The sequence below is a fragment of the Thamnophis elegans genome, chromosome Z (genome assembly GCF_009769535.1).
Source record: "Thamnophis elegans isolate rThaEle1 chromosome Z, rThaEle1.pri, whole genome shotgun sequence".
In the NCBI taxonomy this organism is placed as follows: Eukaryota; Metazoa; Chordata; class Lepidosauria; order Squamata; family Colubridae; genus Thamnophis; species Thamnophis elegans.
Window position 1 is genome coordinate 115,472,209 of NC_045558.1, and position 23,325 is coordinate 115,495,533.

Below are 23,325 nucleotides of genomic sequence, written 5' to 3' on the forward strand. Positions count from 1 at the left end.
CATGACAGCCATACATGCAGGCCAAACATCCAACATTTGGTCACATAAAGTATGTGAGTGTGGGGGGGGGGGGGGCAGCCAGTAGAATTCAGAACTAGAGCACAAGTACCTTTGGAAGGGTCTCCTGTAACTTCAAATAGTCATTAAGCAACTGGTCATAAGCCAAGGACTAACTGTACGTGTTAGGTATTTGCAGAAAGCTATTTATGTATCCACAATAGTTATGAAGCTTTCAAAATATGTTCTACTGATGTTAAGAAGTAAGCAATGTACTAATATTCATGATGGCTAGTACAGTGTTATGCTGATACATGTGCAAAAGAAGAAGTGCTTCTATTGTTATGCAGCACCCTCTACCTTGCAGATTTTGATCCTCCCTCTAGAAGGTGTATAAGTCTAGCCCGCCTTGGTATTTAGACTGAATGTAGACCTAGGCATCTCTAGCACTCAGAGGTGTGCCAAATTTTCCCTCAGAGAAAGTTTGAAGCTATAACTGTCCCTTTTGATTCATTCTGAGGGATTTGAGTAACCTAAGAAGGACTGTTTGAGGACGAACCATTTCTAAAATGCTTGAAACATTCAGATTAGGTTGGAAGGTCCAAGCCATTTATGGACCACTCTGAACAGCCCACTGCAATCTCCAAACTTTTTGCACATGCCCACTAACAAGTTCACAATGTGGACCTCTTTATTTTAAAGTAATTGTTTCATATTTTTTTTCCATCCCATTTTCCCATCAGTTAAAGAGAGACTCGTTCTCTCTCATTCAATACTTTTATCTGAATAATAACCCAGCTAGAATTTCTAGAGCAGCACAGTAACGGTGATTGATAAGCCCATTCTGCTTCTCTGCTGCTGCATTCATCGTAAGCAATCTAGTCTGAAAGAACTGGTGCAAAATTTTGACTCCTCTGCTTTGTCAGTACAAACAAAATGTATGGTTTCAGGGAAATAACCTTAAATCTGCCTGCAGTCACACACAAGTCTTAGCTTTCCTTGTTTATCCTTGCAGGAGTGCAAAACGGATTTGGGACTCCACAAAACGGATTTGGGACTCCACAAAACGGATTTGGGACTCCACAAAACGGATTTGGGACTCCACAAAACGGATTTGGGACTCCACAAAACGGATTTGGGGCTCCACAAAGTTTTGGGGGCAAACCAGGGAAGCCAGGTGAGAAATGCCTTTGTTGACAGCAGGATTCCAATCTGTCAGTTCAAAATCTACACTGACAGTTTGTTTTCGCTAAATATGCATCAGAGACAATGAGGCCTACTCAGGATAGAAAGAGCAGGTAATTTCTTTCTACCCTGAGTAGGCCTCATTGTCTCTGAGCGTAATGAACCCAACTCTGAGCATAGAAAAGGTAAAGATAAAGGTTTCTCCTGTCTAGTCGTGTCTGACTCTGGGGGGCAATGCTCATCTCTGTTTCTTAGCTGTGGAAGCCAGTATTGTATGAAGATGCTTCTGTGGTCATGTGGCCAACATGACTAAACACTGAGGCGCACAGAATGCTGTTATCTTCCCACTGAAGTGGTGCCCATTTATCTATTTGCATGCTTTTGAACTGCTAGGTTGGTAGGAGCTGGGGCAAGGACAGAAGCTTACCCCATCATGCAGTGCTTGGGTCTTGAACTGCCAACCTTCCAGTTGACAAGCCAGCGTCTTACCCACTAGACCATCGCATCCCTTAACAATCAAGTTATTAACCAGATATTTGTGATGAGGGGATTTAAAAGAGACTTAGCAAAAATGCAGAGTTCTTTTCAGAGCTGAGGACCCCCACTACCTTTTCAGTGGCTTCAGGCCAAAAAAGGGACAGGGCTAGGAGATGACTACCTATTTATTTAATCATTGTTCCCTTTTGCGACAACTTAGGAAGGAGATTGGAACAACAAACTTGGAGGAGCCTGTGGGCCTGAGGTCACAGATTTGTCTACTAAATGAACAACTACTGCAGGACTTTAATAGCAATCCCTCTTTGAAATAATGGAAAATACTTGTAGCTCGGGTTTTAGATTTTGGCAATCCCTCTTTTACATTTCCCCCCCTGAAGTGATTAATGTTACTATCTAATGCTTCTCTGTCTAAATTTTTCTATCCCTCCACAGGTTACGGGATGCCAGCTGGATATGGAACTGGTATGATGGGCCTTTCTTGTTCAGTTTCGATGCATGCACTCTTCCATGTTCAAAATAGACATTTAGAGCAGGGGTGGGATTCAGTTACCTTCCCAACCAGTTCGTGAGTGCACGCACCACATCTGTGCATGTGCATCACCTTCTGCACATGCACAGTGCTTGCACATTATGTCAGGGCAGGTGGTGGAGCCTCCTGTAGCGTCCGCTACCGGTTTGCCCGAACCAGAGAGAACCAGCTGAATACCATCTCTGACTTGGAGTTCTCCAAGTACAGTAGTCCAACATAAAAACAGGCCTATTCTGAACATTTCACATTGTCAGACTTCCTAGGTGGATGGGACCAGACAGGAGGCATGACCAGATGAGTTAATTCTACTTTATTGCAAAGGATTATGATTTATTACTTTATTAACAGAATCTTGCAAATCTGAAAGTAGAACTCTCTCACCCCTTTTACAGACTGAGAAATGATTGAAGTTCCTTTCTGAGTTTCTTCCTCTGCCCATTATGCAGCTTAAGGTTATGCCTTTTCTTATCTGATCATTCCCTAAGGAGTGCCTCTCCCCCCCCCCTCCCAATGCCATTCCCATATATCATTACATACATTGTACCACCTTTGGAACATCTAAAACAGCCAAGGTCACAATGTTCTGTGATGGCACATTCTACATATACCTACTTAAAAAACAACATTGGGAAATGTTGAGCTCAATATCATGGGAAGGTTGAGAGATAAGGATTGGATTTTTGAAGTCTTCTCTCCAATGAGTTGACGTTCTCTACCTTCATCCTTGAGTCAACAGAGGATTACAGGCAATTACATACAATTTGCTACCCCACTGTTGATTCCTGTCCTGCTTCAAATGACTTTGTTTACAGTTACTGAAATCAATTGATTTCTCTTCAAGATAATGAGGGATGAAATGTAAGAAATTTTCTATACCATAAGACTGTTCTTAGATGCTGTCCAGATAAGGAGGGAAAACCCCTACTTTAAGACTGGAATGACTTAAGCCTACCTCACTTGTTACAAGAGGAAAAACTAGGAAAAAGATGTTTTCAAGATGTGCTGTAGTTAAATGCATGTGAGACAAAGCCCATGGAAATTCCTTTGGTTATTGGTAGCTTTAGCACAAAATGGGGCGATCTCACCTCTCCGTGCTCTGTTATCAAGCAAATAGAACTGTAGGAGAAATTAGTGGTGAAAAATTAACTAATTTATTAAGTCTAACTGCATTTGCATTATTGAATAATGCAATTACTTATGGATTTTTGTGCCCCAAATGATTGCACTGTATGCACAAGTAAGAAAGGCTGTGACTTCAGACTTAACATGATCCATTGGAAAGGGAAGAGTTAAAGCTGATGGAACTGGAAAAAACAGAGTGAATCATCATGATAACAGGCCCATCCAGAGAAAGAGCTGCTGGTACATAGAGGAGTACCAGTTATCTGCTGGACTATGTAAACCAGAGTTTCCCAACCTTTCTAGGTTAGTGGCCCAGAGCTGGGGGGGAGGGGAAAAGAGGGAATAATTTTGTGGGAGGGGCAGGAACATGTGCATGAGCACCTGTTGCTCATGCGAGTAGAGATGAGAGCACCTGCGATACTTGTACAAGTGGGGTTGTGACCCCCTGCGATGCTCACACGAGGTGCTGTGTGCATGCATGCATGCATGCATGCATACCAATCGGCCACTCATGTGGCCCAGATGCAAATAGGCTGCGGCCTACATGTTGGGGACCCTCCCACTGTAAACTTAGAAGACTGTTGAAAGAGCAACGGTATTGATGCCTCCTCTGGACCTTTGATGGTGGAAGATAAGACCAAGGAAAATTAATATATATTTGGCTGCACAAAGATTAGAGATGGTTGGAATTTTAAAACATTACCTTCAAAATCAGATATTTGCTTGACTTTTATGATATTCCATGCCAGGAATAGGAGCCAGCTGGCTCTATTTTTCCAATGGTTAGACAGACCAGCCACAGACAATTTGCTGACCACATTTGATTACAACAGTATTTCTAACAAGAACATGAAGATTTGATATGGCCTAAATCCAGACCTCTGCCCGTCTTTATAGATATGGGAAAGAAGCCACCTGATCAGTGTTTTGAAGAAATACACAGATCCCCCTTTTAAAACATTTTGTAAGATTAAGCACTTAGTGAAGACTAGTAAATAAAAACTATGTTTGATTAAGTGCAGAGAGATACATCAGGAACTATTGGCCAATGATTTGGGAGACAGTTGTGGAATATTTCAACCAAACAGGTTATCTTAAGCAAATGCCTCATCTGTCTGGCATTAAAAAGAAATCTGAAATACTATGAAACTTGTTTGACTTAGATCTGTCAGAAATGTTGTAGGGTCTCCTGTTTGGGTAAGGGGTTGGACTAGATGACCTACAAGGTCCCTTCCAACTCTGTTAATCTGTTAAAAAACAAACTTAGTATAGACTGATAAGTCATCTGAAGTGTTTAACATTGGGTCAACATATCTTTCTCAGCCCAGAGCACTTATTATGCTCTAGCCCCATGATGGCGAACCTATGACACACTTGCCACAGGTGGCACACAGAGCCATATCTGTGGGCACGCAAGCTGTTTCCCTAGGTCAGCTCCAGTGCGCATGCGTGCACTGGCCAGCTCATTTTTGGCCTTCTGGAGAGTCGGGGGAGGCCGTTTTTGCCCTCTCTGGGCTTCAGGAAAGCCTCCGGAGCCAGGGGAGGGTGAAAAACGGGCCCAATGGGCCTACCAGAAGTTTGGAAATGATCCATTTCTGGCTTCCGGAGGGCTTCTGGGGGAGCCGGGGGAAGGCCGTTTTCGTCCTCCCCAGGCTTCAGTTAAGCCTCCGGAGTCTGATAGGCCCAAAACAGGGTGGGAACATGTGCGCATGGGCAGGGGGTGTAACGGAGGCATTAAATTATGGGTGTTGGGACACACACAAGTACTATCGCGCGCAAATGCTCGCTTTCGGCAACCAAGCCGAAAAAAGGTTAGCCATCACTGCTCTAGTCTATAAAAATATCTAGCCGATATTAGATCAAGGAAAGCTGCTTTGACGTGATTATCTAAAAATGCATTGTTCACCAAGAAATGAAATATGACCACTGATGAATTAAATTAGTTTGAAAAGAAATTAACATTGTCCAAACTCATGATGCATCTCTGCTTTCCAGGCTTCACAGGTGTTGGTTATCCCCATCAAGGTCTCCCCTTGGGAGGTAAGAATCCTGGATTGGATATTTTTCTTTATTTTTTATGACTCTTTTTCCCAGATGAAGAGGCACTTCTTTTCTAAAATGTTGGGGGAATAAAAGTAAGGAAAGATGCACACACATTAGAAAATACAGAAATTATACGGAATTTTTTTTGCAGAATAATGTATGGTAACATTAGAACAAGATACAAATTACTAGAAGAATCATCTCACACACTAATAAATCCATCTGAATTAAAACAAATGTAAACTTGACTGTGACAGTTTAATACCTTAACATTTTCAAAACTTATATTTAACTATAAAAGTAAAATTTCAGATTCGTTGAGTAATCTATACTATAAAACTAAACAATCATAGTCAACAACTCTTATTTTAAGAAAGCACAAACCTCAGATAAGGCAGCAAACCACATATAGTTTTGTGCTCCATAAATACTTTAAACTGAAGTTGACTTTGGACTGGTGAGATGTTTCTACATTTTTTTCTCTTAATATTTCTGTGCAAAACACATCATGCTCAAAGTATGCCAGGTGATTTAATTGCATTTCTTGGTTAAAAACAACCCTTCTTTTGCCTGTGTTGACTTTTTAGAAACATTTGGGCGCCTCTTTCATTTTAAGATTCTTAGGGATCAGGTCTTGTAATGATTAGTTTGCAGATTTTTCTTTCTTTTTATATGAGATCTTAGATTGTTTATTTAATTGATAGCTATTGTTGAGTCCATTTGAATATTTTGGTTTTCACTCATAACACTTGGCAGCAGTCAGCCTAATTAACCTATTATTTCTATTTATTGTGACAGGTTCTTTTTAAAGTGTTTTTCTTATGCAAATCATGTTTTCAGTTTCTTCCTTTGGAATCTGTGTGTGAGAGAGTGTATACATGTATATATGATTATAATAATGTGACTGTTATTAGTGTGAATGTGCAAAATGTCATTCTTTAGAATTTTAGCTTGTTACTAAAAAAAGATGAACAACGCCAGATTTGCATGCATTATTAATAAAAAGATCATTGCTGATTTTAGAAAGAGCTGGCATAATTATATGCCACTTTGTATTAAGGCTGCAGCTGTGGAGGTGGTCAATAGTATTAAATATCTGGGTGTGCAGATAACTAACAATCTGACTTGGTCTATTCATATGTTACCTTTAGTGAAGCATGCAAATTGGTGTCTGCATTTCCTGCTTCAGATGAGGATAGCACATCTTTCTCCTCCTGTCCTGGTCACTTTTTACAGAGGCATGATTGAGGATGTTTTAACAAATGTGTCTAGCAAATAGAAAAACAGAGTTGGAAGGGAACTTGGAGGTCTTCTAGTTCAACCCCCTGCTTAGGCAGGAAATCCTACACCACTTCAGAAAAATGGTTATCCAACATCTTTAAAACTTTCAGTGTTGGGGCATTTACAAACTCTGGAGGCAATTGTTCCACTGATTAGTTGTTCTTTCAGGAAATTTCTCCTTAGTTCTAAGTTGCTTCTCTCCTTGATTAGTTTCCACCCTTTGCTTCTTGTCCTGCCCTCTGGTGCTTCAAACTGCATCACTGTTTGGTTTGGTAGCTGCAGTGTCTTAGATAGAAGGTCCATACAGAGAGTGGTAAGGACAGCTGAGAAGATTATAGGAAGCTTGCTTCCTATTATTCAGGATACTGCTTATAAGCACTGTGCGCTTAGAGCTCGGAGCATTGTTAGAAACCCCACTTACCCACTTTATGGTCTGTTTCCGTTGCTCCCTTCTGAGAGGAGGTTTTGAAAGACCTATAGCAGGACTACTAAATTCTGTGACAGCTTTGGGCCTTCTGCCATCCATCTTGTAAATTTGCAGCTTTCTTTTCCCTCCCGCCAATATATGTATGCATTTAAACTAGAAAGATGTTTCTCTGTTTTGTGTGTGTGTGTGTGTGTGTGTGTGTGTGTATGCATAATATCTTATCAGAGCTGAATGTAATGAAATTTCATTTTAATGTATGCTGATTTTTGACATTGAAGTGACAATATAGTTTCTATTTTATTGTATTTTATTCTACTCCATTCCATTCCCACTCCCATTCCTATTCTTGTTCTTGTTCTATTTTGTTCTGTTCTGTTCCATCCTATCCCTATCCCTTTCTCTTCCATTCTGTTCCATTTCACCCAAAAAGCTTCATCTGCAAAATATATAGAGGCCTGACTTCTCAGTCTATCATCCCACAGGTCATAGAGCAAGAGGCAAGACTTCCAAAAAAGGTAATCGGATCTCAGCTTCCCCAGTAGATTACTTTTGGGACACCTGAAATATATAGAGGGTAGCCCTCAACTTGCAACTGCAACTGAGACCAGAATTTCTGTTGCTAAGTAAGATTGTTGTTGAGTGAATCCCACCCAATTTACTGACTTTTTTTGCTATGGTTGTTAAGTGGATCACTGCAATTAAATGAATTATGTGGTCATTAAGTGAATCTAGTTTCTCCCATTGACATTGCTTGTCGAAAACCAGCTGGGAAAGTTGCCAGTGGCAATGACATGATCCCAGGACACTCCAAGCATTGTAAATACATGCGGGTTGCCAAGTGCCTGAATTTTTATCATATGACTCTGGTGCTGCTGCAGTGCAAGAACCGATGTTGAGTAATGTTTTTCAGTGCTGTTGTAACTTCCAGCGGTCGCTAAACAAATGGTTCTATGTTGAAAACAACCTGGATGTCAAGCACCAGGGAAATCAGATGATTCAGGCAGTTCAAATGAATATAAAGATTTATTGTTACGCTTAAGCTCTCTACAGGATTCTGCACTCCTAATAGTCAAGGGAAATGAGCAGGAATTAAAAAGGCATTCAAGGTGGGCTGAACTGAGATATTTTGTGAGCACATAGGGACTCATGACTTATGACACGTTTGGCCCCTCCCTCAGGCTTAGCCAGGTCATTTCCTACACTGTATTAGAATCCAACACAAAAAGAGTAAGCTAACTTGATACACCAGCTCACATACTTACATTGCTCAAATTGATGCTGTCTGCTTAAAAGCAAGAGCAAATTTTCACCTTGTTACCCGTATGGGTTCTATACTTGTTAGGCCTATACAGAATATTCCAGAGCTATTTTTAGCATTCAGACTGAAAAACCTGAACCTTCATAGTATTCAGCATGTAAAATTTGGACTCTTTCTTCCCATCATTCTTTGTTCTCTTCTAAGCTCTAAAGAAGTCACATCATCATCATCATCATCATCATCATCTCTCTCTCTCTCTCTCCCTCCCTCCCTCCCTCCACCCCCCCTCTCTCTGTCTCATCTTAAACGTCTTTCAAGGGAATGTCAGAAAGGTGGCATCAAAATAAGCCTTGTCTTTGCAGGCTCATAAAAATTAGGGCTCTTGGCTCAGGGCATCTCCAGAAACAGGCTCTGAGCCAAGACTTTGGAGGGATGTTATGGCCCACTTTTAAATCTTGGTCCTGTCCATATTGATGTTGAAAGCCTTAGAGTCTATAGCTACCCGCTCCTTCTATTGTTTCTTGCAAGCCATCCATTTAGTTCTTAATAGACTATCCAGAAGTGCCAGAAAACCTGGTATTTCAGGTTGACATGAGTTTTATTACCTTTCCATGGGGCAACATCATCCATTGTTTCCTGTCAATTGCGGATTCTGATTTCCCTTTACTCTATGAGGTATTCCTCCTCATCTTTTTCCTAAATCCAAAGGCCACTTTTAATGGACTTTATCTGGCACTTCATATTCAGTGGACAGTTTATTTTTATCCATTTATTCATCCATCCATTCATCCATTGCTGCAAATGCAAGACTCCCAGCAGGAATAAAAACAATAAATAAGGAGGTTTGTCAAATAAACAAGGTAAATAGATAGTATCCACTGCATTTTCTTTTCTCTTTGCTGAATGGTTTCCTTTAAGAAAGATCTGAAATATGGACTCTGGAAAGACATTCATATACCATTTTAATCTCTCCCAGTGGGTCACAGTACAATTATGATTTGGCAGGAAACCCACATCTTATTAGAGTTCACAGTCATTCCATGAGAGCCATACCTTAGCCTCAGCAGGTGCCTTTTCTCATTATTGTATTTTTTATCTCATAGGCTGCCACATGGTTGCAATTTTCCAGTTCATCAGACATTACAAATTGCACCTTTGGTCTCAGTAAGCATTTTTGGCAAGCTAGTCTTATCCTTCTTTGATCTTTTGCCCATCTTCAGATATGGTAACATATGACTTTCATATATGTGTTGAATCACAAAGTCCATGATAAAGAAGAACCAATTACTCACCCATAAATATGATTCTTTAAGGAGACATTTATGAACAGAACAGAATAGAATAACAGAGTTGGAAGAGATCTTGGAGGTCTTCTAGTCCAATCTTCTGTTCAGGCAGGAAATCCTACACCACTTCAGACAAATGGTTGTCCAATCTTGTCTTTAAAATTTCCAGTGTTGGAGCATTCAAATCTGTCAAGATACTTCTGTTTCTTAAGCCTGTCTTCTGGAGTGTTGGCTATTCTTGCCAGCTTGGTGTCATCTGCAAATTTGATGAGTTCCCCATCTATCTCTTTATCCAAATCATTAATGAAGTTGTTGAAGAGTACTGGGCCTAAGACACAGCCTTGAGGTACTCCACTGCATACTTCCCTCCATGAAGATGCAGTTCCAATGCAAGAATTACATGTTGAGTGCAGTTGGTCATACCAGTTATGAATCCATCTGGTGGTGATGCTAACCCACATGTGTGTCACTCTTCGATCTTGCTTCAATGAAATTTTGAAACTTTGCAGAAAACAGCAAAAAATGCCCATTAGACATGCCGGGTTCACTTAATTGCCACATGGTTCATTTAAGGGCCACGTGATTTGCTTAATGACCACAGTGACTCACTTTGTGACAGTTGTAAAAATGTTTTAAAATCAAGTTTTAATAATTGCAACAACTTACAACTAAAATTCTGGACTCAGCTGTCATCATAAGTCAAGGACTATCTGTATGGTATCAACAACAGGGAAACCCATAATTTAGGGTTCTTGAGCTTGAAATATTAATGTATCCATGTTCATCAGATATATGGTATCATAAAAACAAGGGAGTCCTGGGAAATCACATACTGTAAGCTCTATAGCATAACAGTGTATTGTTGCATTACTCAAGGGATTAAGAAAGTAGCAAAGGATTGCTTTTAGGGGTTGGTTCAGCCAGATCTTCACATTGTTACTAGTGCCAGGGAAATGAAGAACGAAGGTGGCAATAAAGCAGGATCAGAGAAGATTATCAAGGGAAGCATTCAGAACATTCTTAGCTTCTGATTACCATGAGCAAGTTACAAACAGGGCTCATTTCTGAACACAGCTTGATAACCTAGGAATTAACCCACAGGGGGTTTAGTTATAAAACTGTGGTTACAGAGTCTTACTGAGAGTTTTCTAAGATTTATCTCTCTAAAGGTTTAGGCTCGATTTACTTTTTAAAAACATACATTTTTAGCTATTCTCTGTCCCGCCTTATCTGAACAAGAAAAATATTTTACACCTCTTCAGAAGTCATTATTAACAGTTTTCCATGTCAGCCCTGCCATCTGAGCTTTAAGCAAATGATAAGGAAAAATAGCAGCAGCACTTAAACTTATATACCAATTCACCATGCTTTACAGCCCTCTCTAAGCAGTTTATAGGGTCAGATTATTGTCCCCAACAATCTGGGTCCTCATTTTACCGACCTCAAAAGGATGGAAGGCTGAGTCAACCTTGAGCTGGTGAGAATTGAACTGCTGGCAGTCGGCAGAATTAGTCTGCAATACTGCATTCTAACCACTGCACTGTCTCTCTCTCTACTTGTGCCTTGATTTTTACAGTGTATTTTCTTCAACAGGACGTATGGATAGTGGTGGAGCTGGAGGCTTCCCAAGCAATGGGATGCAAAATGGATATGGCAATGGTAAGAAAGCCACACATGTTGTCACACAGGATTGTGCCCTGTAAATACTATGCCAATAGGCTCCTTCATAAATTTGCACATGATACTCTGGACTTGCATGCAAAAATTCAGCACGTGTCAACTTCTAGTCAAGGAACACCTGGTAGGAGGTGGGTCAGAATGCCTACTACTAAGCTAGTGAGGCAATAAATGTGTTATGTGCAGCTTCTTTGGAGGAACTATTATGTTCAGATCAGTGGTGGGTTCTGGATCCCGTTCCAACTAGTACGGTTGGAGCAGGCCTGGCGTTGACCACATGGATGCACACAGTGCTCGTGCATGTGCGCACAGTGCACACATGCGTCGTACCTGCCAGCAACGCTTCCACAAGCCTCCGTGATGCTCCAGCTGCTCAATGGAGTGCCATGCAGGTGCTGTATGTGCTATGCGCGGAAGCGCGGAAGCCTTTAAAGGACAGGTAAGAAGCTGAGGTGGGTGGGTGGGCCCTCCGGAACACCGTATTGGAACAATACCCGGGCATACCGCCTGCAACCCACCACTGGTACAGATTGTCCTTTCAGTTTCCTCTTTGTTCCCACTTCTGCCTTCTTGTTTTGGGATACTTAAGATACAGGTAGTCCTCGACTAATGTCCATAATTGAGACCAGAATTCAGACTCAAATTTACAACCATTTTTAATTGAATCGCCACAGTCATTGAGTGAACCCAGGCTCATTAAGCAAATGCCACAGTTGTAAGTGCAAATCCATTCTTCCAAATTTATGGCACTTTTTTGCCATAAATCAACACTGCAGGATGCTCCAATCAGTCATAAATGTGAGTCAGTCACCAAACACCTTAGTTGCAATCATGTGAACATTGGGTGCGTGACTGTCATAAGTGCAAGGATCAGTTATAAGAGTAAAGACTGGATATTTTTCAGCAGCATCGTAACTTTGAATAGTCACTAAACAAATGGTTGTAAGTCAAGGATTACCTGTCTACAAGCTTTTTACAAAGCAGATAAAAATCATGGCTTCATATCTATTTCATGCAAATAGTTCCCGGTTTTCCCTGGTATCACTGATTCAGAAACATAGACAGCTGCATAAATGAAGCAGCCTAAAAAACATTGTTGCACATCACTTGCTGCAATAAATAGGTATATCCAGAATGTGGAGCTATTGACCAATGTATAAAAAAAGAAATAAATGCTGTCTTCTTTATCTGAATTCAGCTGCTGTAAAATACACAATAGAAAATCCAAGATTGATAGCTTGAGTTTCTAGCTGGCTAGAAAGATCATATGTTCTTTTACGTTTTCAGGCTATGGAGCTGGGGGCAATGGATTCCCTCCCGCTGGAACTCAGCCAGGTGCGAAATGGGGATGGGTGGCATTAATTTCTCACATTTGTTTTTCTCCTTTCCTTCAGAGAATTTAGAGAACCCTTTTAACATAACAACTGATAAGGGAGGGTAGGCTGACCAGATGGCAATCTGCCTAAACCTTCTGGTCAAGTCGATGACAAAGGCCGTATTTGAACATTGGTTGCTCATGTTCAAATTCAGCAGCTGCCGCAGCTGCACCCTATTGATAGTAATGGGAAAATTCACGAAATTCACTTGGGAGTGAGATAGTACGAAGAAACCAAAGAGTAAGAAAGAAGTAGTGGGCTAGGGAAGTTGTTATCAGGCATGGATCTCTAGCTCAGTGTGAGAGCTTATTTCGGTCAGTATTGTGTGCTTCAGCCAGGAAAGTGTGACATTAGGGAGCAAATCATTTGAGCTGGTGAAAGCGTAAGGAATATTAGTTGAAGGTGCAAGGCAATTTATGTGAGACCCAGACAAATATACCAATTCCCTTCATGTAGTTCAGAGTTCATGGCAATAGAAATGCTCTTCTGAGTATGGCTCATGGTTGGAATACCAGGCCCAATCACTTACACTGCTATAAGTATAGGATCAAGTAATACACTAGTTTCCCATATTGTCTTGCAATTCTTGCAGTTGTAGTCCCAGCTTATCTAGAAAGCAAAAGGTAGGAATATCTCCCGTAATATTCAGCTAAAAGAGATGGCCTCCTGAACTGCTTTCTCTGTTCCAGGGAGATTTATAATTAGATGAATCAGCATTTTGCAAAAGAAAATGTGTGTCAATTTCCCACATTATGCTAAGCCATAATTCCTTTCAATCACGGTTTTTGAACAAGCCACACTGGGCTATGCTATGTTGGAAGAAATGCCCTTATGGGTTCAGCTCCAAGTGGGGAAAAAGACACTGGAGACACGGAGGCTGCTTGGAAAGATGGTTTATTGGTGGATAGGACCACATGGCTTGCGTCCTGAACAGAAAAGGTGATCACATGCTTCAATGTTGGGTGAAGAAGAAGAAAGGAGAGGAAGGGGCTTGCTGGGCTTTTTATCATCTGTTCGGCCCCACCTCTCTGTTCCCTGTTCCTGTGTAAGAAATGTATTCTGATTGGTTATCAGACTCCCATGGGGCCATGCAGGGGCAACTCTGTAGGCTGTGTTTTGAATCCCAAGTTTGATTGAGTTCTCAGATGCCATGTGGTGAGTTGGGTAAAGGGCTAATCCCATTACCCTGGAGCTGAAGGGGAGAACTCTTTATTATGTAGAATAGACTGGCTTGGGCATCTTAATGGCCCATTGACAAAGGGGAATGGGCAGGAAGCTGCAGGGAGCTACTTTGTCTTTAAAACATGTTTCTCTCTTTTCACATCCAGGGAAATATAATATGTTGCCTTTTCAATATTTCCTAAGATATTTCATTTTTCTAGGAAAGTGATGGGTGCTAACTTCCTACGGCCATAAACCACTGATTCCAACTGTCTGTGGCTTTTACTTCAGACTAGGTGATTAACTATGATCCGCTATATACAATGCTAGCGGAGTGCAAATTATCTCCAAATCAACTTGACTATGGCTTAAAATGCTATGCAAATCCAGTCAGTCAATCTGTAAATTTTAATCAGGACTATGGGAACAGGCTTTTCCTGTCATTTCTTTATTGTGCCAATTTCTAGTCTGAAATTATCCCAGTGTTGTGTAGACCAGGGATGTCAAACTTGATTTCATTGAGGGCTGCATCAGGATGGTGTTTGACCTTGGGGGACATAGGCATCGCTAGGGTGGGCATGGCCAGCTCGATGTCACTTGTGTCAGAGGCACCTGTGGTGGCCAGAGTGCTCTGCCAATGAAAATGGGTTCCCAAGCTCAGTTTTTGGCTGTGATAGCCACCTACAACCTTCTGCCAGTGAAAATGGAGCTTAAGAGGGCTGCACACAGCCCTCCTGAGCTCCATTTTTGCTGGCAGAGGAACTATGGACCTGCCCTTTGCTATTTTCATAGCGGCCCCATGGCCCAGATCTAAGCACCCCATGGGCTGGATTCGGCCTCCAGTCCTTGAGTTTGACACCCATAATATAGACCCTATCTGTTTTACGAGGCATTGGGTAGCTCCAAAAAGAGAAATTTGGATCAGATAATGACATAAATTATGGTTCGTCACAAGCAGATGTTCAGACTGAATTTGGCATTTTTATCCACCTATCAAAAATCATTATTGAATTTTATGTATTTGATTTTTTTAGAATCAAATACATAGTATTCTTATCACATCACTACTGTGGTCTCAGGTTGAAACAAGCCTCCTTCCTTGTAGCTTTAAAATGCAGAAGATCTTATTCCAGTTCTTTCACAACTAGCGCGGTGTGATGGCTCAGCAATTAAGGTCCTGGGCTTAAATGAGCTGGAAAGCTAAGAGCCCAGGTTCGAGACCCAAGCGTCACATGATGGGGTAACTCCCCGTCCCTGTCCCACGTCATATCAACCTAGCAGTTTGAAAGCATGCAAATGAGAGTAGATAAACAGGTACCACTTCGGTGGGAAGGTAACAGCACTCTGTGACATCATGTTGGCCACATGACATGGAAATGTCTTCAGACAACATTGGCTCAATGGATTTGAAATGGAGATGAGCACCCGCTCCTATATTCAGCAACAACTAGCGGAGTAAAATCTACATGGACTCGTTTATCGTTATTCTCACAACTAGTATTCCCACTTCCTCCTAACATTTACAACTGCGGATTTGGGGAGTGAATGCTTTCTTCAGTTTGAAGAAAGTAGATTTAGGAAATATGCCTATTTGTACGAAATTAATCACACTCTATCCTGAATAATTGAATCATTGCTGAGATGCAGGCTGTTCTGCAGACAGTAGCCTCACCTTTGTGCAAATTCAGGCCATGTGGTTTGTTTAAAGTCATGGAGATGCAGTGGTTACAATGCAGTACTGCAGGCTAATTCTGCTAGCAGTTCGGCAGTTCAAATCTCACCAACTCAAGGTTGACTCACCCTTCCATCTTTCCGAGATCGGTAAAATGAGGACCCAGATTGTTGGGGAAAATATGCTGACTCTGTAAACTGCTGAAAGACGGCTATAAAGCACTGTGAAGCGGTATAAGTGCTATTGCTATTAAATTCCAGGATGTTATACAAATCCCCCCCAAAAAAATATGTTAATTGAACAAAGCATAATGATGTTGGCTTAAATGTGTCATGCAAACACGGTCTTTAGGTTTGTTTCATTTACAGGTGCCCAGATTCCATATGGCAGTCAGTTAGGCGGTCCAGCTGCTGCTGCTGCCTCAGCCAAGTATGGAGGTGAGTCTCCAACCTACAACAGAATGAAGAGCAGTATTCCTCTGCCATTCATTGGCAACCGAACAAATCTTTGTGCAGCTTGACATTAGCTAAGTGAACTTTGCCAAGTGATTAGTAAGCTCTGAGTACCAAAGATATGACCTCAGAATGGTTGAGCAGAACTACATTGACCGTTGTTCTGATTTTACGAAGCCTTCTATCATGGCTTCTTCCAAAAACAATCATATCCTTTGAGAAAGGCAAAGAGAATTTTTTGTGGAAGAACCATACATCTCCTCAAAATTCTTTCTTAAGTGTGATGTCCTTCCAAAGTACTGGACAGAAAGTCACTGTGGATGATGGAACTTCTGTTCTATTAGCAAAGTACCACATGGGGAAAGCTGTCGTGGAGCTTCATATCATTGGAGAGAGGGAAGGCCTGTTTCATTTATTTGGAACTAAAGGTGTAGTTGTGTGAGGGAAGGGATTGTCTCTGTCCTAGTTAATTTTCTGACTGCCATCTCTGTTACAGGTGCTGGGCAAAATCCATACAGAGGACAACCACAACAACCAGAAGCTACCGGCCTGGGAAATTATGGTGCTGGCAGATATGGTGTGTGTAAAGCAGAATCAATTGTAGTGGGATTACTAATACGCTATACAAGAATAGAAAAATAACATAGATTTAAATCTTATGCTAACTAACTCAAGGTTTAGTCTTTTTAAAGACCCCTTTTTAAGATTTTTAGAAAGGTATTTTGCCTGTAAACAGATTAGAAAATTTGTAGGCAAAGAGGTTTCTTCTAGGTAACACTTTTAAGAAATTGAAATGATTGTCCATACATGACATATCCAAATATGTCATATATGCGGGTAGAGTTATACTTTATCATCAGCATGGGGAAGAAATCCAACACATAAAGGTGAAAAGGATTATACCAATTGAATTCTTCTTTCTTCTTCAAAGAAAAAAAAACCAAGAGTGGCATTCCTAGAAGATGCATTAAAGAGTTGTCTTCCTAGAAAGCTGAAGTGAAGTTCAGGAGTAGATTGCCTGATGCAGAACATTCATTTCTTTGTAAACCACATCTCTTGCGCTGAATGTTTCCTTCTAGGAGACCCCAGCCAGCTGCCATATGGTGCTCAACCTGCTGGTCTTGGAGTAGATGGTAAAGCAGGACCATTTGGTAAGACTATTATGGAACATTTTTCTAGTTGTTTTGTGATTGTTTTACAGAGTTCTAAATTATCTTTGAGGAATCTCCTTCGCCTTGGTATGCATTTTGTTTCAGAGGCCTGAATCAACTTACGGTTTAATACTTTCAATATGGCATGGTGGGACATAATAATTTCCTTTTCTATACTGGTAAAATTACCAACACTGTCAAACTATCTACTGACTGTATTACTATTATTATTCACTTCCTTCCTAGTACTTATCTCTTTCCTAGTACCCATCTCTTTCCACCTATGACTATAACCATGTTGCTTGTATCTTTAAATTTTAAATTTTATTTGTTTTCTAGTATAATTTGACTGCTTATTAGTAACCTATGACACTGTTCTGTATCTTATGATTCTTGATGAATGTATTCTATTTTATTTTTCTTTTATGTACATTGAGAGCATATGCACCAAAGACAAATTCCTTGTGTATCCAATCACACTTGGCCAATAAAGAATTCTATACTATTCCATTCTATTGGTTAGTACAAGCGTGATCAGAGCCCCACTTAAATAGGAGCAATTTGTCCCTCAGGGCCTCCTTTTCTCACCTGCTGCATTAAAAAAAAGAAGAAAAAAACAGCATTTGGTTTCTTGTAATATCCCCAAAAGTTGGGAGACTGTGTTTCAGCCCTCTTCTCCTTACTTCCAGGATTGGGCTATATGGTTACTCCTTGCCAATATGGGCTTTGAAAGGAGGAAGCTCCTCTTCCCACTTAGAAAGATAATGCTGCAGGCCAAGTCTGCTATGTTTATTGATTTATTTTATTTATTTAGTTTGTCAAACATATAAAAGATAGGTATAAGTATAAACATAAATGTGAACACAGTAAATGGCTACGAATAAATGGAGATAGTAGGACAGAGATGATAGGCAAGCTGGTGCACCCCCTACCGACCTCTTGGGAATCGAATGAAGTCAATAGTAGACAGTCTAAGGTTAAAATTATGGGGGTTTAGGGATGAAACCACGAGCCAAGTAGTGCATTCCAGGCATTGACCACTCTGTTACTGAAGTCGTATTTTCTGCAATCGAGTTTGGAGCTGTTTACCTTGAATTTATTGTATTGCAAGAAACCTTTGTAAATCTGACACCAACCTCAAAATCCCTAGATTACATCTGGTGAGTCCTGTGTAATGTGAAAATTTCTTGTATCTGTGGAATTAAGAAATTCACTTTTCTGCTTTTTGGTCTCTTTCACCCAGGTGGGCCACAAGTAGGATATGAACCCCAGCCTGCCAAGGCGATAGGGTTGGATGGTAAGAAATTGAATCTTCTACAAGTTAGGATGGAAATAGGAATTTAGTAATAGTTTATTGTGAAAAGGCGAAACTATTCATTATTCATGTCTCCCCGAGAATCTCAAAGTGTGAGTGACCAAGTTATAAAACACTTAACATATGATTGACATAATAAAGGAGCACCAATTTTATTCCTGCATGTTTCTTTTTCTTTCTTTCATGTCCCAGGGCAACATTCTCAAATTTCTGAGGAGCTGTTAGGCTAGCCTGTTAAAACAAGCCCAGAAACAGAGATTATTCTGCTTTAAATGAATGGTGTATTATACTAAGATAGGGTTCATTTATGTTTTCTTGAATAAACTGCAACCATCTAAGTTTAAATAAACTGCAATCACCTAAGTACACTGCTATAAATCTTGATTTGCAAACCAAAGTGGTTGAGTATATTAAGCCAGGGGGAATCCCTAGCTAACAGAATGTAACTTCTGGTTGCAGATGTGCAACTTTTGACATCACCTTTGTTAAAATACAATTTAAATGGCAAAAAGGCTAAGCTTAATGTGCCCATTTTCTTTCAAAAGAAATAAACTCTCCCACCCAAAAGAACTGCAAATCATCATTTCAACCATTCCACTCCAATGCAGATCTTGAAAATTAGAAATAAACAGATACACACAAATGATTGTATCTGCATAAAGCTTTCACTCTGCTCACAATTGTGTGATATCTTTAGATGACTAGTTGCTGTTGACAGAACAACTCAGAGAAGGCCAGTCTGTTCAGTATTCCTTAAGAGTTGTATTAGATATGGAAATATACTGTATTGCCTGAATTGGATACAGTTGATGAATAGTTCTCAGATTGCCAGCAGAGTTTCCCAGGAGACTAAAATATACTTTCATTTTAGATGCAAAACATAATTTCTGTATAGATGATTGAAGGTCATTATCAGTAAGTAGTGGTCAACACCACTTCCTAGATTCCCATTCCAATGATCCAAATTTACAGGAGGGAAGCATAGTGACAGGGCATTTGATGTGATTTTCTATGTTGCACGTTTCTCCCTTTCTATTTCTCCATCCTTTGCAGGCAATGGAAATGGACTAGGATATTTGAACACTAGAGACCCTCAAGCTAATGGACTGGGGGCAGGTAAGGTTAAGTGTGAACCTTCACTCTACCCCCAGAAAAGACTCTTAAATCTTTATCCTGCTGCTAGTTATGTAATTAGCATTAGAATGTTCTGACAGTCCTAATCTTAATCTTCTCCCTTTGTCACATGATACTAGCTTTATCTCACCCTAGGACATGATTTAAGCAGTCTTGTGGTGATTTTAACACTAACTCAGCTAAAGCCAACACAGAACCATGATGGGCAATGGGCATTTTCTGTACTATCCGCCCCCTTTTAGATGGGTGTATTTATTTGACCAGAACAGCTTTGATCAATGGATCCTGGAAAAATCCTTATATTTTAGGTGAGATGCTATTAGCTGTTCATTAGCCAATCAGCAAATATCCTCACTACTACCGGTATCAATAAGGGCATTTCAGTAGCCAGTCAGAGTGGTATTAAGAACCAAAATAGCACATCAGTATCTCATCAGGACATCGATATAAAAAGACCATTGGCTGAAGTAAGTTAAGGAGCTGTGGCGGTGCAGTAGTTAGAATGCAGCAGGCTAATTCTGCCGGCTGCCAGCTGCCTGCAGTTTGGCAATTTGAGTCTGACCAGCTCAAGATTGACTCAGCCTTCCATCCTTCTGAGGTTGGTAAAATGGGGACCCAGACTGTTGGGGGCAATAAGCTGGCTCTGTAAACTGCTTAAAGAGGGCTGGAAAACATTGTGATGCGGTACATAAATGCTATTGCTATCACCAGGGAGGAAAGGCTCATAGTACCATCAAAGATTATCTTGCCTCTTCCTTGTGCTTAAATTTTTCCTCTTCTTTTATCTGGCAGCTGGGTATGGTCCCCTTGCTGCAGGGCAAGCTCCAGGAGGATATCGCAGTCTGCCAGGCCCTGGACAGCCACTAGGAGGATATCGTAAGTGGCACCACAGTTCTGTTTTCCCATCTTTTTTACTTTTTTTGCTAATATCCTAAAACTTTAGGTTGGCCTAAAATAAAGAACTTCCAGAGTTTTAGAATGAGCAATTACTTTTCAAACTATGCGTCTGGGTAATTCTGGAGTCTTTCAATATAAGTTCCTTAAGGACTGTATTCTTCAACATTTTTATATCTAACTACTTCAAATGAAAGTAATCACCAAGCAATTTAGTAAAAATGAATTCATAATAATAAGATGGTATTAAACCAGTGTTTTTCAACCACTGTGCCGCGGCACACTAGTGTGCCGTGACATAGTGTAAGGTGTGCCGTGGGAAAATTACTTTATATATAGTCAATATAGGCACAGAGTTAAAATTTTTTAACATTTTCTAATGGTGGTGTGCCTCGTGATTTTTTTCATGAAAAAAGTGTGCCTTTGAACAAAAAAGGTTGAAAAACACTGTATTAAACAAAGTATTTTTCTTTAAAAGTTTTAGTGTAATAAGAAAGGAAACTTCATGGTGATCAGTAGGAATTCCCTTTGGAGAAAGCAAGTGTTTGTCACTTAAATAGAAGCATACTAAGTATTTACTCAGTGGTACTTCCTAATCTAGGGACTGTTGTTGAGAAGGCTTGTTTTATATAGTTACCTTCAACATTTCGGAACCCTAAATTTATGGTCTAGTTTAAGGCACCAGGCTAGAAACCAGGAGATTGAGTTTTAATCTGTTTTGAGGGATGAAAGCCAGCTGGGTGATTTTGGGCCAGTCACTCTCTCTTAGCCCAACTCACTTCACAGGATTATGGTTGTAGGGAGTGTAGGATGAAGGAGTATTGTGTACAGTATGTTCACCTCCATGAGTTATTTCTAAAGTAATAAAGATGGAATAATTAAACCCTACAGATTTAGACATAATAAATAAATCCTTCTATCCATCAGCACTCTGCAACCAGCTATATAGCCAATGAAACAGTAAAAATTAGAGCATCATACTCTTATTTGTAAAAACTAGAGCATCATACTCTTATTTGCCACCACCATTCCTTAAAAATGTGGGAACATAATTAGGAAATAATCAATTTACAAACACTTTCAAGTACAGCCCTAAACAGAATACTTCATGATTAGCTAATCTGGATGTCGTGGAAGCATTAATGATAGGACCCCAATCTGATAGTATTCAAGCTACCATTAAAAGCACTTCAAACTTCTGTAACTGAGAAAGATTTGAAAATGTACTTGGCATGTCATTGGGAGATCTATATGGCCAGAATTGAACCCTGTTTACATCTTGTGCGCTCCTAAATATGGACTGGACATCTCTGTAGACATCCTGGGCTTTTTTGGAAGGCAAATCCCGAAAGAACAGCTTTCTAAAGGAAGGTTCTCTTCCCTGAACATTTTCCTACTTCTATGCTGCCTTCTGAAGATGATATAATTCCATCTTACAAGCAGTTTAAAATGTTTTAATTGTTATATGTATTCTTTTTTCTCCCTTTCAGATATTATTTTTAACTGAATTAAAATATGATTTCAAGAATCATGGTGACTTAGCCCTGCCCTTAACACAGCAAAGCAACCATCTTAAACTCAGAATAGAATAGAATGCAGTGATTCACTTAAAAACTATAGCAAGATTGGTTGTAAAATGGAGCAAAACTCACTTTAAAACTGTCTTGCTTAGCAATGGAAATTTTGAGCTCAATTGTCGTCATAAGTCAAGGACTACCTGTGTAACGGGATATCCAGGGCACTTCTAAGTAGCACTGTTTCCATTCTGCATTCCCAGAAAATTGCTTTGAAACTGGCTGTGCAAATTGCCTTCATAAATTCAGACTTTGGAATGCATGAGCCAAACAGGGCCCTGCCCCAATTTATTATGGGTCCTACATCATTTCTACTGCACTAAAACCCAGATTGTGATGGTGAGAAAATAGCACATCATTCCTCCAGCATCTGTCTCTATGGGTGCACATTGGTACAGATCTATCTGTTGGGAAGGGAAATAATGCCTGCTAATAGACAGCATGAACAAATCATTGAAGTTTACCTATGGGACAGAACAGGGTTATCAAACTCAAGGGGGGCACATCTGTCCTGCGATGTGGTTGGATCTGGCCAGCAGGGCCATTCTGGTCTATCCAATGCGAAGAGGAAAGATTACCAATGTGGCTTCAGCCCGGTCTACCCAATACAAAGAGGAAACATGCCAGCAGTTTCAGGAGTGATGTAAAGCTGGCTATGCCCACCCAGTTGGCCATGCCCATCTCCCCCCCCCCCCAAGGTCAACCACAGCCCTGTGGCCCTCAATGAAATTGAGTTCGGCACCTCTGGGATAGACGAAAGACCAGCCTGGAGCAACAAAATCCCTTCATCATTCCACACAAGAGAGAAGAAAGAAAAATGCTAGTATAGACTCACATCCCCATTCAATGTTTCCAGGACATGTTTATGCTATGATCAGATAGACATTGGGAAAATATGATTAAAATTATCTGGATTCATCTTTTGGAGTGCTGCAGTTTGAGCACAGTTATGAAACAGTCCATATTAAAGTTTACTAAACAATAAAGTTATTGCTTAGAATTACATACAGAAATATTGTCAATCAAGAATATGATGTTAATTATTGGTGGGGTTTTTTCTTTTGGTTTAGGAGGGAAGGAATCAAAGTACGGAATGAATGGATACATGGGAAATGGCTATAGAGGTATGATTTAAGAAGATGAAATTCATATATCTCCTATTATGTTAATTTTCTCTTCACCTTCATACCCACAATCAGCCAAAACATACATTCTGTCCTCATTTCTAGGCATATATGTAAAATTAAAAGTTCCACACAATCATCAATAGTTATATTTAAATCTTTGCTGGGT

General features: G+C 40.2%; 1 protein-coding gene across 1 annotated transcript; it reads left to right on the plus strand.

Annotated features, from left to right (window-relative positions):
* The first annotated feature begins 1 nt into the window (after position 1).
* LOC116521593 (spidroin-2-like) lies at positions 2-21,965 on the plus strand. The gene is made up of 15 exons (XM_032236250.1): positions 2-49; positions 1,013-1,174; positions 2,113-2,142; positions 5,327-5,371; positions 7,565-7,597; positions 8,425-8,486; positions 11,203-11,285; positions 12,591-12,638; positions 15,881-15,949; positions 16,461-16,541; positions 17,044-17,115; positions 18,359-18,412; positions 19,484-19,546; positions 20,357-20,440; positions 21,949-21,965. The coding sequence occupies exons 1-15, from the start codon at positions 2-4 to the stop codon at positions 21,963-21,965; spliced, it is 951 nt and encodes a 316-aa protein (XP_032092141.1).
* Positions 21,966-23,325: the final 1,360 nt, after the last annotated feature.

Excerpts from the sequence above, each read along its gene's own strand:
- LOC116521593 (XM_032236250.1), top strand. The coding sequence starts at position 2 with ATGACAGCCATACATGCAGGCCAAACATCCAACATTTGGTCACATAAA. Across the intron at positions 1,175-2,112 it reads GGGCAAACCAGGGAAGCCAG|GTTACGGGATGCCAGCTGGA; the intron begins GTGAGAAATGCC and ends ATCCCTCCACAG. Across the intron at positions 12,639-15,880 it reads TCCCGCTGGAACTCAGCCAG|GTGCCCAGATTCCATATGGC; the intron begins GTGCGAAATGGG and ends TTTCATTTACAG.